The following is a 19,474-nucleotide window of genomic DNA, read 5'->3' as shown; positions in this document are numbered from 1 at the left end:
GTGATAGCTAAGGATACATGGTTTCCTCCTGAGGTCATAAAAATGTAATAAAATTGACTGTGGAGATGGTTACACGTCTTTGAGTATATGTAAATATACGATACCAATATAATACACTAAAAACAACTTTAAATGAGAAAATTATATTTTTAAATAGTCTTTTCCTTCTGTTTCTTTCTGCTATTCAACACAAAACTATACAGTAGAATATAATGGAGAAAGGAGACAAATCTTTGTGCATTTTCCTATTTCTGGGAATCTTTTTCTTTCATTCAGCCTAGGAAGGAATTTGCATACACTGTACTTTATTTGGAATTTTCTAGCTTACAAGATGAATTCATAATTTTAACAAACAGGTTTATGGAATGATTTACAGGTTTATGGAAGACTTCAAAGAGGGTAATTGTGATATAGTCATCGATTTTAAGTATTACACTGATTGCTGTAAAGAATTATATTTGTAATTTAGATTATTCAGTACTCCAGTAAACATGAGTGAAAATCAACTTTAGCTCATAACTTTAATATTTTCATACAATCAAAATATAGAGATATACACTAAGTAAGCATAACATGAGTTATTTTAATTGATCAGAATATCTTGGGTATGTTTTAGAAATAAAAGAAATGGTTTTTATTAGCATATTAAAACCAAGAGAAAATTAGATAAGTTCACATTTAAAAAAAATTATCAAGCAATAAATACAGCACTATAGCTACCACTACTTCTATGTACCTTGGATTACATTTGAACAAACACTAAATTCCAGAATGAATATTTTATGAATAAATGCACTAAATAACTTTAGAAATTTAAAAAAATGACAGACTAGAATTGTTTAAAAATTAAAATGACCTTCACAAATACTTTCAGAAAAGTAGCAGATTTGCATTTTAAAAGTTAGAAATTCCCCAAATAAGTTTTTAGATACCAAGGAAGTTTGCTTTTAAATAGTATTGATTTTACTTTTTTATATGAGTAAGATACAAAGGAGATCTTAATTATTAGTACTTCAGTTTTAGAGAAGTCTAATATTTAAAAATATTACTTCTAAAAAAAAATGGGTTCAAAATTAACACTGATTAATCATGGACTGTCTTCACCTAAAGATGGTACAATAGATAAATCCTGGCCACAAAGGAAATCTGATCTAAACTTAATATGATAAAAGCACAATAAAAAGCCTTGAAAGTTACAATGTATTTTTAATATAATGCTCTTTGATAATTTGACATTTTCTACTGTCATTTATGGTTGAGACTTGATAGCTTGTCTGGAAGAATGCTGAAATATATGAACAGTGCCAGTGAAGGATTTGAATCTGTGTCTTTGAATAATAAATAGCTAAAATATGAGATTATTTAAAGGAATTATTGTATAATTTAGGCATTAGAAAGTTCAGAACAGTCTGAGTTCCTTTTTATAAAAGCTTGTTTTGAAATCCGTAAATCTGAAACTAACAATACAGCTTTTACATGTGTATAGATAAATCATAAATCTACTGACCAGGCCTTTTAATAAGTGAATTCTTACTAATGTAGATAATTTACCTGGACAATTTCAGATGACTTCTGAACTTACAGTCTATTGACAGCTTAAGAAACAACCTATGATGACTAAGTCATTAGTTTAATCCATTTTAAGCAGATTGACACACCACAGCAACAACAAAAAAAACATATAGATGTAATGAATTCTCCTGCCAAAACTGACTTACTAATTGAAGCCATTTTGTTTTTCAGAAATCAGTGGAAAATGACATTAGGAAAAATGAATCCCATTTAAATTTCACTTTAATTCATTAGCGAGGATTTCTTCCATCTTAATTTAATTATTCCATAAATGTTCTGACAACAATTCTTCCTTACTGATACATTCAGGTCTTTTACTATATTGCATCATCATATATAGTATCTCTATTAAAATATAAAAACATTGTATATGATATATATTGTGTTCCTCTAATTTTAAAAAATAGCCTTGCAGCATTTCCAAAGCTATATATCTTCATATAGTAAGTCAGAAAAGTAATCTTTTTAACGGGGTAAAAACCATAAGAATAGCAGATTGGCATTTATTATAGGAGTCATTTAAATTTTCTGGATTAGAATGAAAGTTCATCATCAAAATAAAAAAGGAAATATGTCAAACATATCTATTATTAAGGTATGAATCACCAAAGCTAATATATTCAATAAAACAATGGCCTTGAGGATTTTTTAAATAAATATTTTATATCTTATCATAGATATTTCTCAAACTTAGTTCTCAAACTTCTGATGCTGGCATCTGGTTGTCTTTAAAATAGTTACCAAATAAAGAATTCCAGATTCTATTTTATTATAAAATCAGCCCAGACACAGTATCAGATATTAACATGCACACATTGTTACATTAAGTATTTGTTTTTTAAAAAATTACCTAGATTGTATATATTTGAGACTATAAAATAGAAAAACAGAGTATTTACAAGCTTACTTTTCACAATTTTTTTACAAACTTTTAAGAAAATAAATCCTTCATTGATTTCCTTCATGTAAAATAATTGCTAATTTGTCCACATAGTAGAAATGGAAGGGGCAAAGTTTCTATTTACAGGTATATGGACACGAATTCCTTCCCACTTGTGTAGTAAGATGGGAAAGTAGTCAACTACATGTTTTGTAGTATCAACCAAGATTTCTCCCTAATGTTACCAAAGTAGGATTGCGTATCATACATACTATTCATCAAGCCTCAAAAATGGATATGACAAGGGGTATAACTGTGATGAATCAGCAAATGAGTAGCCAACAGCAATTCTGCTCATTTATTTTTTGAGGGGAGAAGAGGGTAAGCAAACAGGAATAATTCGTTCTTTATCTGGCCCATTTGAAAAAATAAAAACAAAAAGGGCTAGAATACTTTCCGGGCAAAAAATCAACTTCACCAAGGAATATGGGATAAAGATTTTAAAAACAAATGAAAAGCTCATTTTCTTTCCAAGTCTATAGGCCTTAGCTAGGTCTCTTTAGGCAACAGGAGTGGAATTGTGCCCATTGTGTCTATGAACGTTTATGGTCTATTTATTTGTGGATTCATGCAGTGGTGTGCTAGAGCTGGCTCACACCAACCTACAACTGACTGTGCTCATTTTTACCCAAGTCCACATTCACTGATGTCAAGTTGGTAACTTGAAATCAGCCATGGTGGGAGTACTTACACTATAAAAACTGGCAAAAATTACAAATCAGGACTGTTTTCCCCCATGGAGCTAGTGTGAAACATTTATCAACACACTACTGAATTCATGTGAGGGTTTTCTTTGTCACCTTCAAATAATTCATTTAATATTGAAGTCTTCTGGTTGTAAAGTCATGGATCCAAGTCCTTGAGTTAGGAGTGGAACAAAATAGTTCAGCAATACACGCTCTATTATCAGTCGTATAACTTTTCCGGTTTTATGACAACGTTTTCAATATCGTGGATGCTTTTTCCATTTAAGTGTTCAGTTGGACAGTCATGACTGTAACCTGCACCATCACTGATTGTTGACACTGTGTAAGATGCACTACGGAGAGCATCTGAGTGGGAAAAGCTGTTTCCAAATTGGATTTTATATTGATTCCAGTTTCTTCTCAGAATTGCTTGAACCTATAAAACAAAAAGAAACAGAAAGGGTAAGAGCAATTCATAAATGAAATGAAGATAATGTATTTAATAATACAATAAAATAAGTTATGTACAAAAGCTTTTTTTAAAAAAAGCATTGATATTGAGTGAATAATATTACTTTATTTTCTTAATTAAAAAATGAAATTGAGTAAACTATCTTTATATTAGGAAATCTTTGCAATTACTCTATACTTTAGTACAGACTACAGAAAACTTCATATTTCTCTTTCTATGCCTTCTCTTTGAAGCTCTAAAAATGCACATGAATGTCTTGCTGTCAGATAGTTAATCTACACCCTCACTTACAAGTTGGCATGTGCAACATTTAGTTTTGTGTCAATATTTTTATTAAAAGAATGACATAATTAGTGAAATATAAAAGAAGAGAGAAAAAAGATTTAAAAACAGGGATACAGGGAATATAAATAATTATCACCATCATCACCAACAGCAGCAGCAACAACATTTTACTGTGATTAGCATATGCCAGGTATTGAGCTACATTCTGGAAAAAAAAGATCAGGGTTTTTGTCCTCATGGAGCTTACCCCCAGAGGGAAGAAAGTGTTGAACAGATAATTACAGCGCTGAACGTATAATGGGATAAGTATTGTGGGAAAAAAAAGTTTAGGAATGTCACCACTCCACTTTTTTGTATTTAGATACCCCCCTGTCTGGATAAATTTGAAGTTTAATGACTCTTCTATCTTTTCTGCTTGGGGATAGAGATGAGAACTAGGTAGGTCATATACAATGATTTTGGTTTTAACCGAACATAAGACACAGATGATTTTCTTCATATTGAGTCAGTGAGCATAAATGAGAATATCAAATGCATCTCCAACTCGATCACCTGTACATTTCCTGTCTGCTTCTAGGTTAAGAATGTATTAGCCACATGCTGTGACCTGATCTGTGTCTTTGCAAAGCATGTATAGCTTTGAATTGTCTTCCCCAAATCTCTACTGCTCTTTGACCCTTTGATTGTTTCCCCAAAGGGAATCTGAGCATCCAAAAACAACTTTCTAGTAGTTCATGTCCTACAAACATACTAATACAATATTGTTTAACTTTCTACGAATTACATAAATTCCTCAACTTTTTACTCATTACATTCATGTGTACATATCAATATTAAACTTTAAAATAGGGCTGCTTATTTAAGTCTTTTCATTTTCTTATCTCTTCTCCAAATTACAAACAATCTATAGCGAACAGGTATTCCCAGGATGTCTGCAGCTCTGTGGGATGCTTTAAGGTCCTGTTAGTCTCCTCTAATCTGTCGCTTAAAATGAACACAAAGTTTTACTGTCTCATTTCATATTTTAACATGTAGAAAAACAAAACAAACAAATATAAGGTCAATCAGTTTCTTTAGTAAGAATTCAGAATGAGTTATTAGAAATTCCAGGAGGGGCTTCCCTGGTGGCGCAGTGGTTGAGAGTCCGCCTGCCGATGCAGGGGACACGGGTTCGTGCCCCGTTCCGGGAAGATCCCACATGCCACGGAGCGGCTAGACCCGTGAGCCATGGCCGCTGAGCCTGCGCGTCCAGAGCCTGTGCTCCGCAGCGGGAGAGGCCACAGCAGGGAGAGGCCCGCGTACCGCAAAAAAAAGAAAAAGAAATTCCAGGAAGCGTCTCCCTACTCTATAATTCAAAAATTATGTAGTTAGGAATGCAATACATTGTTTTATTAATATGAAATTCAGAACTTCAGGAATTTCAAGCTTACTTCTTTACATATGGCAACTATATCTGAAGGAAATAATTTTTATTCATATATATTTTCTTTGAAATAACAGCATTTATAGGAAAATGAATACATTTATCTTATAAAAATTATACTTTATTCCTCTCATGGTTTAGTGATGTATTTCTAAGTTCTCCAAATAACATATTTAAATTAAGGTAATTAAAAAATACCATCTGTGTATGTAATATCTTCAAGAATATAAGCAAATGACAAATGGAATGGCTTTAGAGTATGACTTTTAAATAAATATTCAGAGATTTAAAATAAAAATGACATTTGGCCAATTATCTAGGTATTTCTAATGGGAGTTGTTTTTGATCCTGATTTTTATGCTTAATTAACTTCTCACTTTGTTACTAAAAGCTGGACTGATTGAATCCATGTGCTATATAGTTTCTGTTTGAAAGGAGGTGGAATGTAGCTTTGTACAAAAGATTCTACATAAATGTTGGGAAGAAGCTGACATGAAGAAATATTTTAGCTATGAGAGTAGTACTTATAGTCTTAACAAGGAAAGCTTAAATTCAATTCTAAAAGCCAAAATGGCTTTGAAATATATGACTGTTTGCTCTTGAAATATCTACTTTGATTAAGATCATCACCCTATTTCTTCCTTGCAGCTAAATTGTCAGAAAAACCATGGAAAGCCAATTTCCTGACTTATTTACTGAAGCGAAATATAAAGGTAATTAAAGACCCATAGGCCTTGTAGACATCTGTTTGTTTATGGTACTCTCTATAAGGATGTTATTTTTTTTCATCTGCTTTCTCTAACACAACATCACACCTGTTTAACAGAACATTAAAGTGGCCACTCTCAGTAAACTTACAATGAGAAGAATGTAATGGGGAAAGATAAAAAGGGAAATTGCCATTGGATGGCAAGAGGGCCTGCCTGATGTTATTAAAGATATGAAAGTGTTTTCATTAATTTACACATAAGTGTTATATAAATAGTAAGGCCAACTTTTTAGAATATAACATTGCAATATATAATTTTGTATAATATAAAGAATATGGGTTTATATGACCATTAGTACCTGATAAGAAACCAACTCTACACTGCTTAACCTAAATCAATTAAAAGGTGTTTAATAGAGCTGTATATAAAAATTCTACCTACTTCTCATTACAGGATGTGAGTTTGGTTATTCTCAACAAATCTTTTTGTTCACGTTGTAAAACTATCTACTCTCAGGTGTTGTTAAAGATACCCATGAGACTAGGGAGGGCCCTTCTGATGTCTAGAGTCCCTAATATTATGCTAACAGTGCATATTTTTTTGATTGAGAGGACTAGAGATGAAATGAAAGTGACCTGAGTACTTGTCAAGCCACGGTTATTTAACTAGTGAGAAATGCAACTAGGAATATTTTGGCTAAGAAATAAAAATAAAATGTGAGAATAAAAAATAAATAGAGATGTTAAGATAAAGGCAAGCTATTTGACCTGACGTGGAAAGCAAGAAGGAAACTAAGCCTGAGCAAATGATTTCAAGAAGTACATGACATAGTTGGAACCACACAAAATGGATTTGGCAGCTGTGTCTTCATGTTATGAGAGTGGGAAAAACTAGAGGCAAAGAGACAAAAAAAGGAAGCATTATAGTATTTCTTAAGATGAGAAATGAATCATACACAAACAGGGATTGTATCTAGAGATGAAGATAAGGGGACAGATATTGGAGATGTTGTGAGATGCTGAAGGATTTGGTAAGAAGTTGGCTCAAAGATTTTTTATTGTAATTTTCCAGTGCCAAAGTTTTCTCAATTTTAGAACATGGCAAAAGATCAAGGCCTGTGTCTCTTTTGCTTACACAGGTAGAGTGCAATAAGAGTGTTAGGCATTCATTTAGATATTCCCTGGGCACTTTTTCTAAATATAAGGGCCAATTTGAGATTTGATTCCGATATGATTAATGTTCCCATTTGTACATATATTTTTGTAAATGAGCGATTTGACAAATCTAAAAAGGAATCTATAATGTACTGAGTATCTACTGTGGGTGGGGCATGGTGCTAAAATCTTTATATTCCTAGTTTACGTTAATCCCTGTGAGATTTGTGTAAAGAACTTGCTTTTATTTCCCTTTAATAAAAGTACACACTGAGACCTCTGGAAGTTCAGAATATTTCCCAAGATGTTACAGGCAGGAACAAAAAGGCATCTTTGGGTTTAAATGCATTACTGTGTCAGCGCCTTTATTCTACACTGCCTTCCATCACAAAATATTTTACTAGTGGTTATAATTTGTACATTTAAAAAATACCCTTTATAAAAATCAAATCTGTTCCTGCAGATGAAAACATGTATCTTACTTATTTCATACATGCTTTATGGCATATTGTCTGTAGCTTTCTCATCTATATTTAACTGTAAAGTCCTATGTAGGCAGAAATTGGATTGTCTAATTCAGTTTATACAATAATTTATAGAGTTATATAATAAATGCTAATTGAATTTTATTATCAAAACAGATGATGTATCTATTCTTCCTAATTGCATTCTCTGTTCCTACTTCTCACTGACTTCAGAAAAAGTCACTCTTGTCCTCGATACAGCAGAAGAATCATGGAGACACCACTCAAAGATATGAAATATAGTCTACTATGTTTGATAGTTCTATATGCCATTATATATAAATATATATATAAAATAAATATCTATATTTTAAAATTGATTAAGAAATCAAATATGAAATTTTATTGTATGCTAAGAGAAAGAATTAAAATATTATGTAAACAAGGGAAAACAATATTTTATAGTTTTTCATGACATGTACGTGATTTCCAACATTGATTAGTTGTATAGAAATGGTTCTTATAAAGTTATGACGACTGGTTCCATGTGTTGCCCATCTGAAGCTTTGTGATAAGCTTTACCATTACCAAATATATGTTTCATTAGTCGCTGTCTGAATTTCTAAACTTTATTGAATTTTGCCAAAATCCTCCAACAGGTTAAATTTTGTCAAGTAGATTAAAGTCATATAAAGAACTAAATCAATATAGCTCAAACCACTGAGTTATAGCCCTATTGATATGCATAAGAAATATGGTACCAGTTTCTAAGATGCCTGAAACTTCCCAATTAGAAAAAAAAATATTGGATAAAAATCTTGAAATATCCAAAAGCACATTTCCATGTTACAAATCAGAGGGCTCTTCTGTTTCCTAACCCACTGCAGCTCTTCCCAGGAGAAAAAAAAACCCAGAGAAAGGGGGAAAATAAAAATGACCCAATTTTATTTCCTGTTAGAGTGTATGTTCTATGAGGATAAGGATTGCCTAACATTGTACCTAAGACAAAGTCCAGAATTAGTAGGATTAGTTCAAGAGGTAGGTCGAAAGACTAGATGAATAAAAGTCATTGATGGAATATTTTAAAGTGAGGCTGAATTTGCCCCAGCCTTGAACTCCAATATGACCTGAGCTTTTGGGAAGGAGAGTTACATCTAGTAAAAGAGATTCCATGGTTCTTTTTCCTGACAGAAATGGAATTTGAAATACTTGTTCTTAGGGAATTTATAATTCTGTCTCATTTTTTAAAGTAAAAAAGTATTGCAAATACAAAATTATAAGAGGAATAAAATCAATCACCATACCTCTCCATTAAAGAAGCAGAAAATTGTAGATACCAAAAGACCCTGTAAAAGAAAAATAGAATTATCTGATTCCAAATGGAAAAGATACATTATTTGTAACCAACTTGATGCACAAGGCGCCTTCCTGATGCAAGAACACCATACCTGATAGTGCATGAGGATGTGCATGATGTAATCATACACCTCCTCTGCAATCCTTCCTTCAGGTCGCCATGGAAACAGTACAAATTCAATGCCAAGTAATGGCACCAGGATAAGCGTAGCTCTCACAGCTTTCATGTAGAGATTGGATTCTGCTTGGTGAGTAACTTTTAACTTGGTGATAAGAACACGTACAATATTTAATAGGAAAAAAAGATTCACCTAAAAGAAAATAAAATGGCATATGGAAATTATTTCATATTTAATATTAAGAATCATTATTGAAGGATCTTTGATTTTATGAATCTTAGAATATTTTCAGTACACAAGAATATGTTCTGTTGATGAGAATATTTGTCTAAATATTAATTTGTATTTCTGCTACTGAATTTTTTCATATTTTTCCCAGTTTTACTGAGATATAAGTGACACTATATAAGTTTAGGTTGCATAGCATGATTTAACTTACATATATTGTGAAATGATCATCACAATAAATTTAGCTAACATCGATCATCTCATAGAAATACCAAAGATTGTATATATATATTTTACCTTATGATGAGAGCTCTTAGAATTTACCCTCAGCAACTTTCATGTATATCATAGAGCAGTGTTAACTATAATCTTCATGTTGTACATCACATCCCTCATACTCATTTATCTTAAACGTGGAAGTTTCTGTCTTTTAACCACCTTCCTACAATTCCTCCTCCTCCACGCCCTGCCTCTGGTAACCACAAATATGTTCTCTTCTTTCTATGAGTTTGTTTGTTTATTTGTTTAGATTCCACATATAAATGAGATCATACAATATTTGTCTTTCCCTGTCTGACTTATTTCACTTAGCATAATGCCCATCCAAGTTGTCTCAAGTGGCAGGATTTCCTTATTTTTTATGGCTAAATAGTATTCCATTGTGTGGTGTGTGTGTGTGTGTGTGTGTGTGTGTGTGTGTGTATGTGTATAAATACCATGACTTCTTAAGTTGTTTCCATGTCTTAGCTATTGTGGATAATGCTGCTATGAACATGGGGTGCAGATATCTCTTTAACATAGTGTTCTTGTTTCCTTTGGATATGGAATTGTGATTTATTAATTTAAAAAGTACATCAATCTTAATAGGCTTAGATTTTAAAAAATAAATTTATGGTGGAATTATTGTGGACCACCTTCAGCTAAGTAATATCTGATTGTTTTGCTTAGTTCATTTTCTTATGCAAAATTTTAAAATTTTACTATGATTAAAAAAACCAAAGCTTCTGAACATTTTCAGCTCAAAGAAAGGAAATAATTGTTTGTAGCAAAGGCTAATTATTTTAAGTGTCTACTCTGTATTAGTGTTCATACTAGGTACTTACCAAATATGTATTATACCATAATAACCATTTTCATCTTTTTGGTTTATCCTTCCTGCATTATTTGTATGTGTATGTGTGTAACAACAATCCTCACAACTCCCCATGATAGTAATATAATCCTCTTTATCCTTATGAGGAGGCTGAATCACATATTGGAACCAGTTGATATTTAACCTAAATCATCCTAGAGTTAAAAAAATTTGGCACCCAACAAGGCCTTCTGTCAATTACTTTCTGTAATTATAAACTTACTATGAGTTTACAACTTTCCCCAAAACAAAGCATTCTCTTTGAAAGGGAGACATGAAACTTTAAAAATATAGTGTTCAGGGATAGAAAGTCCAGAGATGAACCAATGCACATATGGTCACCTTATCTTTGACAAAGAAGGCAAGAATATACGGTGGAGTAAAGATAGCCTCTTCAATAAATGGTGCTGGGAAAACTGGACAGCTACATGTAAAAGAATGAAATTAGAACACTTCCTAACACCATACACAAAAATAAACTCAAAATAGATTAAAGACCTAAATGTGGGCTTCCCTGGTGGTGCAGTGGTTGAGAGTCTGCCTGCCGATGCAGGGGACACGGGTTTGTGCCCCAGTCCGGGAAGATCCCACATGCCGCAGAGCAGCTGGGCCCGTGAGCCATGGCCGCTGAGCCTGCGCGTCCGGAGCCTGTGCTCCGCAACGGGAGAGGCCACAACAGTGAGAGGCATGCGTACCGCAATAAAACAAAAAAACAAACAAAAAAAAGACCTAAATGTAAGGCCAGACACTATCAAACTCTTAGAGGAAAACATAGGCAGAACACTCTATGACATAAATCACAGCACGATCCTTTTTGACCCACCTCCTAGAGAAATGGAAATAAAAACAAAAATAAACAAATGGGACCAAATGAAACTTAAAATCTTTTGCACAGCAGAGGAAACCATAAACAAGATGAAAAGACAACCCTCAGAATGGGAGAAAATATTTGCAAATGAAGCAACTGACAAAGCATTAATCTCCAAAATATACAAGCAGCTCATACAGCTCAATATCAAAAAAACAAACAACCCAATCCAAAAATGGGTGGAAGACCTAAATAAAGCTTTCTCCAAAGAAGACATACAGATTGCCAACAAACACATGAAAAGATGCTCCACATCACTAATCATTAGAGAAATGCAAATCAAAACCACAATGAGGTATCACCTCACACCGGTCAGAATGGCCATCATCAAAAAATCTAGAAACAATAAATCCTGGAGAGGGTGTGGAGAAAAAGGAACACTCCTGCACTGTTTGCAGAAACGTAGATTGATACAGCCACTATGGAGAACAGTATGGAGCTTCCTTAATAAACTAAAAATAGAAATACCATATGACCCAGCAATCCCACTACTGGGCATATACCCTGAGAAAACCATAATTCAAAAAGACACATGTACCACAATGTTCACTGCCGCACTATTTACAATAGCAGGACATGGAAGCAACCTAAATGTCTATGGACAGATGAATGGATAAAGAAGATGTGACACACATATGCAATGGAATATTACTCAGCCATAAAAAGAAATGCAATTGAGTTATTTGTAGTGAGGTAGATGGACCTAGAGTCTGTCATACAGAGTGAAGTAAGTCAGGAAGAGAAAAACAAATACCTTATGCTAATGCATATATATGGAATCTAAAAAAACAGCACTGGTGAACTTAGTGGCAGGGAGGGAATAAAGACGCAGACGTAGAGAATGGACTTGAGGACACAGGGGCAAGGGGAAACAGGGACGAAGTGAGAGAGTAGCATTGACATATATACACTACCAAATGTAAAATGGATGGCTAGTGAGAAGCTACTGCGTAGCACAGGGAGATCAACTCGATGCTTTGTGACGACCTAGAGGGGTAGGATAGGGAGGGTGGGAGGGAGGCTCAAGAGGGAGGGGATGTGGGGATATATGTATATATATAGCTGATTCACTTTGTTGTACAGCAGAAACTAATACAGCATTGTAAAGCAATTATACTCCAATAAAGATGTGAAAAATATATATATAGTGTTCAAGAAATGAACAGAGTTCTATTGAAATACATTTCTCTCTCTCTTCCTGAATACTACGTTCTCTCTTTCTTATCTTTATCCATGTCAGTATCTGTTACTTTTGTCTATATCCTCTATGCCTATTCCTTACGCCTTCCATAGAATTATGGACAATAGCCCCAGAAAAGTCCCTTCGGGCTCTTATTCTCCTATGCTGTTCTCTTTCCTTTTTTCTCACCCTGACTTCTAGCATCTGTGTTTTGTTTAATAATGTAAAAAATTCAAACTGTGTACTATTATGCAATTTATATCCACATACTTTAATCAGAAAAATAATGGTAGCATCTCATTTAATGTAGAAAGCAATGAAAAAATAACATACATTTGCTGATTTAAGGCATGTGTTATGAAAATAACTGGGCATAAAAATATTCTATCCTTCTAGAGAATTCAATGGAACATATACTTCAAAAATAAACAGCTAACTATAATCCTGATGGAAACACATCTATGAAAAGTAACATGGTTACAGACACAGGACTGTCTGCTAAAGACAAAAGCAGAATAAGCTATTGCAACAGGTGTAAGAATGAAACATGATGAATCAACACATCAGCTGTTATTCCACCCATCCTCCTGTATTCCCTTCCCAAGCATTCATTACTGTTTTAAAAGTTTTGACTAAGTGGAAATTACTACCAGCCCATTGAATAAAAAGTAATAATGCCATTTTATCTGCTTATAAATTTAGAATTTAGAATATTTTATAATCCTAATATGCAAAAATCGTAAATTATAAAAATCACTCTAAATGTTGCAATTTAAATGCTCATTATATAAAAATTTCTAAATGCAAACTGCTTCTCCAAATGGCAAGTCTGATTTAAAATGTGAACCTAGAAACTAGAAAGTCATCCTACTTTATTTTCTGCAAATACTTCCATTTATTTTAAATACAAATAGAACAAGAATAGTGAATTTCAGATGAATTACATCTGAATCTCATCTATCTTAGAGAAAAACTAGGTAAGGAAAAGAGGAGAAACTTGTTTTTACTCCAATACCCATAAAGTTCACATAGATGGTCGTAGGTACAACAGGACATTTTCACATCATGATACCACCTAGGGTCATGGCAGGAAGCCCTGTGAATCAACCCAGTGGCAGCAGGATTCCTGGAAGCCATTCCTCTACTAGATTAGCCAGCAATCACTTAACTACTCACTGAAGTGACCTAAACATCTCTCACTAAACACAAATTAACCGTATCTCCTCTCAACTTCTCCTTAGCAAGATCTCAAAAGTGCTGTAGACACTCCAATACCACCCTGCTCGAGGGAATATGGGACAGAGGAAGTCTGAGTGGAAAGAAACTGATTGTGGTTGAAATCTCTTCATTTATAAAAATTGTACAAAAATATGTGACCATATAAAAAATTGCTAGAGCCCCTCCCAAGACCTTGGAATTGGCCAGGACCAGTGAGAAGCCCTAGAGCTTAAACAAGGACAGATCATATTACCCTTAGAAAAATAGGCTCCTAATCTTTTGTTAGGCCAGAAAAATGGAAAAAGCTTTCTGCAAATAATGTGGATTTTCACTTCCCTTCTTACTGAGCAGCTTGATGGGCTATATTCCTATGTGATATTTTATCCTAACTGCACCATCTACTCTTCCCTCCCAAAGTTGTTGTGGACAGGCTCTTCCAAGGATTGTGTTAATTGCTGTTATATTTTTCATTTGTTAGGTGCTTTTACTTATTTCCTGAACCTCTCTGATTTAGGACTCTGAATCACATACCCCTCTCTAGAGCCAGATCTCTTATAATAAAATTTTGCCTTGTATTTGTTCTGTAAGCTTCTGGATGGCCCAAAAAAAGAATCTTAATTTCTTTGTATTTTCCTCAAAACAGAATCATGGTATCATGTAGAAATTATAAGTGAAGAATCTTTTAAAAGCATTTTTTTGAGAGTTTATTATATTCTAGGCACTGTGTTAATTGCTTAACAGGATACATCTCAATCCTTACAACACCCTATGAGGTATTTATTCTTACTACTGCATAGTCATAGATGAGAAAACAAAGGCATAGAGAGGCTCAAAACAAAACAAAACAGAACTTGCCCTGAGAAACACAACCAGCAATGGTAGAGCTAGGTTTCAATGCTGGTTCTTTCCAAGAATGCAAAGCTAGGACTTCTCAGGATACAGCTTAAACAATGTGTTATACATGTTCCTAGTATGTGCAAGTAGCAAGGGAAGGAAATGCTTCTGCCTCTGAAATTTTCATAGAGTCTGCACTAAGGTACATTAAAATTTCCATGAGATATAATAATAAATTCCATGTGTTGATTTTTTGAACTGGCTGTCTTGTGTAGCCAAGCACAAACCAGAAATTTGACACTTGCTCCAGGATTTATACATGCCAGGCTAAGCACTCTTTATGTATTAACTCATTTAATTTCTTGTTAAAAAAAATTAAAAGTATCTGTAATTACATTTTCTGTTTTGCAAATAAGGGACTTGAGGCCCAGAGTGATTAGTTTAATTGCATAAGGTCACATAGCAAGTAAGAGGTAGAAGAATTCAAACCCAGGCAATCATCTTCTAAAATTTACCCTCTTAATTATGACAAACTTTTGAAAATAACAGTGATACACTTGAGAATGGCTTGAACAGTGTTCTAACATAACCACATACTAAATTGCAGCTAGAAAATGTAGTAAAATAATAGAATATTCCTCTAAAAAAAAGGATCTGAAAAGAAGGGTTAGGAAGCTTTGAATTTTGACTGAGAAACGTGTCCCCTTCACCTTTTTATATATAATTAAATATCAGCTGTAATTACAGTCTTAAAGACTGTAATTGCGATCTGGTCTCTAATGCTCTATGAGAGAAAGCATGTTAATTTAGATTAATTTATTTCCCCATTGAAACAATGTAATAAAAGCACTGAATTTGACTTCTGTTTTCCTGCAACCACACTTAAAAATGTCCAATTCGTGCGCTTGGATTAAGTGCTGATCATTATGATAAAACAACAGTTTAAGCAATACTTTCTTTTTCCAAATTAAAGTCTTTTCTTTATGGGGATATTAGTCTTATTACCATCACAGGTGTGTGGTTTTTCCTGTTTGCCATCCCCACTCACTAGATCCATCCTCTGCCCTTCTCTGCTCTGCGCCCCAGCAGGCTCTGAGGCAGGTCTGAGGACTGCATCATCACAAGGCTTTTTTACCCTTGGCATTTGCTGCATTTGGCCAATGGGAGGATCCAAGAGATCAGAGCATGGGAAAAGAGAGAATTTTGAGTATTTCTTTCTCCTTTTTCCCTGTCAGGCTGCGGTTTTGACAGTAGCTGTGTTCCTCTACCCAAGGCCAGACCTCTTGTTGGGCTACCCCTACTAGCACTCAGCCAACCCCCTCTTAAAGTCTACCATGATAACAGCTTCCCACTGTTGGTGCCTGGTGCCTCACCATCCCTTATGAATTAGTTCCTTTCCTCTTCCTGCCAACACTTCAAATATAACACCTTCCTTTAACCCTCTTCAATCAAACACTGTGAGTATGCCGTCTATGTCTACTGAGATCCTGAAGGATACCATAGGCCAGATGTTTCAGGAAATAAAGTTGAACTATGAACAATGATGAAAAAAGGAGCATTTTAATTACGTACCAATAAAGCAGCACAAATTGGGCCATGGATAATGTAGAGGAGATGGGTATCAGAACTGATCCAACAGCTAAGGGAAAAAGCAGGGAAATTATGTTGAAGATTTTCATTGTAATTATTTCCAGTTGAAATCAAAAAGAGATTATCTTACTTGTCATTGTAATATAAGCTTCTGGCAACAGCATGTATACAAGCAGGAATCAGTGGAAATCCTGTAAATATCAAACAAAAAGAAAATAAATAGGCATCTTTCTTTGTAGATGGAATTCCTAAAATATGTCATGAAATATGAAACTCAGAGATACTCTAGGAGCAAAAACAGCTGGTCACTGTATGCTTCTGACGTAAATATTATCTGTCTACTCATACAGTAAATGTGATGAAGTATTAGGTGTCTGTCTTCAGGCTTGTGTGTGTGTGTGTGTGTGTGTGTGTGTGTGTACAGTTTCTTCTAATCTGAGCCATTTTGAATCAGTGGACTCCAGACCTAAGTTCATAAATGTGCTGCCTGGGCTCAAAAGCTTAGAAGAAATTCAGCATCCACATATCTTCCGTAAGATGGAACTGGCCAATCAGATGTGGGAAGAAGTTGAGACTGACTATGTGAAGAAGAAGAGAAGGAAGAGACAGATGGCTTATATATCAGAAAGTTTGCATGTTCTTAGCATTCTAAATCAGATCTTTCAAATGTAAAATGAAGGTATATTTTATAAAGGTAACCTGAGTGTACTAATAGCCTCAACACATACATACATATAATTGAGCAAAAATTGGACTCACTTGGCAAATATATATATGACACTTTTATTATCAATAATATCAAACAACCAATAGGAACAATATTTATTTCAGTAAAAAAATATATAGTGTGTGTATACATACCTCTATATATCAACATCTATTATCTGAGTGGATAAATAGGTAGATAGATGGATAGATAGATAAGTATCATTTCAGTTATGTTTCTGGAAACTAGTCCTTTTGAATTCATGTACAATGAATTCATTTTCAGCATTTTATGTTTTGCATTATTCCAGTTATTTTTTTTAAATAAGCTAGAAGTGTATTATTTTTTGCTTTGTGAATAATATCATGTCAGGAGGTTGTGTGGAAAAAGCAGATTTTTTGGGCTGTCTTTATTCAGTTACTGTTCCCTCTACTCTTAAAGTAAAATAACAATTTTTTTTAAACAATCATTTTTAGAATGGAACTTCAAAGCTGGTTAAGCCCAATGCCGTCATTTGGCACATGAGGAAAAAGGAGATTCAGAATAGCTCCCTAATTTATGATTCTAGTTCTATTGTTTTAGTCACTACATATTTGGCCAAAATATACACTGGAATATTAAATAGAAAAAAATTGTATTATTAATTGACCTGTGGTTACCGAAAACAGTGAGTCAGTGGTACTTTAAATATTTTAATTTACAGCAATGAGCCAAAGGTTAATCACTTGATATTGTTTAAAAAATGATTAATAATAAGAATATTTTTATTACAAAGGAACTCTGCATCCTCCAAAAGCTTTCTTAAAAGATGAGTCAGTAGATATGCATGATGGCACTTACCCCAGCCAAGAAAATAATACCACATCAAGTGCTGCTTCTCTGCAAACACAGCCACCACAATAAGCGTGTGTAGGTAAATGCCTTCACAAAGCATCCAAAAGTAGTTACAGCCCATCAGGTAAAGATGAATGAATTGGAACACTTTACAGCTAACCTATGAGGAAAAAAGATATATAGATTAGATAGGTATAGATATATAGATATATGTATGTATATATGTGTGTGTGTGTATATATATATATATATATCTATATCTATATCTATATATATATATATATATGTTTTGGCTGTGCCATGTGGCTTGGGGGATCTTAGGTCCTCGACCAGGGATTGAACCTGGGCCCTGGCAGTGGAAGCACGGAGTCCTAACCACTGGACCCCCAGGGAATTCCCAGAAATCAATCAATATTTAGTTGTTTATAAATGTACGTGTAAAGCAATATTCTAGTTTAGCTTAGTTATACAGAAACACAGAATTTTCTCTCCTCTACACAAAATCTTTCCCACTAATGATTCAGATTTATAAAAGCCAGTCTTCATCCCCATCTAATGGTGCCTCTAAAGTATTTAGCCACTGACTTCAGAGATTTAAAATGATACACCTCCCAGGAAATGTGTGAATGCCAAAGTTACTACATTTAGTGGATGTGTTTTCTTAATATTGTTTTAGTTATTGTGTAATTACAAGCATCAAAGTTTTGCACATGAATGAATTTACATCTATTTTAACCATGTCATCATGAACTCCTCGATTGTTGCATTCTGCTGGAAAAATCTTAATAATTATCTTAATAATTTTAAAAGCAGTTCATGAAAAGTGCCAAATACTTAGGAAGTCTTGCATATCGTGTGCTACCAGTGCAGATACTTATTAAATAATAATCTAATGAGCCCATTCTTTGTTTTATTTAAATACGGGGTTTGAGGGTTTCACGTAGGTAAAAAGAAAAAAAAGTTATGGTTTTCCTTCCTCTTTTCCTGAGGTCTCACTTTCTCAAAGAGACAGGAAGAGAGAGGTTTAAATATTGGGTAAAGAAAATACAAAGGAGTAAAAGAGATATTTACCCCTTAACAAGGGGAATAAATTTAAAGCTCTCCGATTAACTCCCATCAGCTCCAGTTTCCAGACTGGAACTCAAATATTTAGTGGCAATTATCACTGTTTTTGAAATAAATATCTTTTTCACTAAAAGGAAAACTGGAAATTAAATGCACTAGAAAATAAATATTGTATTATCATAGAATAGTAGTAATAACATTGGCATATAAGTTAGCTTAAAAATATTTTAATATGTATTGTTTTATGTAATCCCTGAGATAATTCTGTGAGGCATGATTTATCACTAGCCACATACTTTATAGATAAAAAACTGAGTACTGGAGAAGTTAAATGATTTGCTAATTCATACAACATCAATCAAAGCTACATCCTGAACAAAATTTTGTTTTCTCGACCGTACATAATGCCTTCTGACTGAGGATATTTATAAAACTATTCTTTTATTAAATACATCTGCAGAATGCATGATATTAAATTTTAAATATTGTACATTGATGTCAAACATTATATTAAAAAGTTCTCTCAAAAATAAAGCTGAGTTATTTAACTATGTTATATAGAAATGATAGGCTTCAGCTTCAAAATTTTATCTGTATAGTTTTTAGATACATATATCTACTTGGGCTTCCAACTCCTG

General features: G+C 33.6%; 1 protein-coding gene across 5 annotated transcripts in view; it reads right to left on the bottom strand.

The window, feature by feature from the left end:
- Nucleotides 1-288: 288 nt before the first annotated feature.
- The window catches only part of CALCRL (calcitonin receptor like receptor), a 104,714-nt gene continuing 85,528 nt past the window's right edge, over nucleotides 289-19,474 (bottom strand). For all 5 annotated transcript variants that reach the window (XM_029225607.1, XM_029225610.1, XM_029225606.1 and 2 more), the window contains 6 exons: nucleotides 17,778-17,931; nucleotides 16,362-16,422; nucleotides 16,214-16,280; nucleotides 9,155-9,373; nucleotides 9,011-9,052; nucleotides 289-3,634 (listed from right to left, as the gene is read on the bottom strand). In XM_029225607.1, the coding sequence (XP_029081440.1) occupies nucleotides 3,419-3,634; nucleotides 9,011-9,052; nucleotides 9,155-9,373; nucleotides 16,214-16,280; nucleotides 16,362-16,422; nucleotides 17,778-17,931 (759 nt within the window). In that variant the 3' untranslated portion in view covers nucleotides 289-3,418. The remainder of the gene's footprint in view (nucleotides 3,635-9,010; nucleotides 9,053-9,154; nucleotides 9,374-16,213; nucleotides 16,281-16,361; nucleotides 16,423-17,777; nucleotides 17,932-19,474) is intronic.

This window comes from Monodon monoceros, unplaced genomic scaffold (assembly GCF_005190385.1).
Source record: "Monodon monoceros isolate NGI ecotype Baffin Bay Population unplaced genomic scaffold, NGI_Narwhal_1 Super_Scaffold_16, whole genome shotgun sequence".
NCBI classification, from domain to species: domain Eukaryota; kingdom Metazoa; phylum Chordata; class Mammalia; order Artiodactyla; family Monodontidae; genus Monodon; species Monodon monoceros.
The sequence above is the reverse complement of the archived record's forward strand: the minus strand, read 5'-3'. Positions and strand labels throughout refer to the sequence as shown.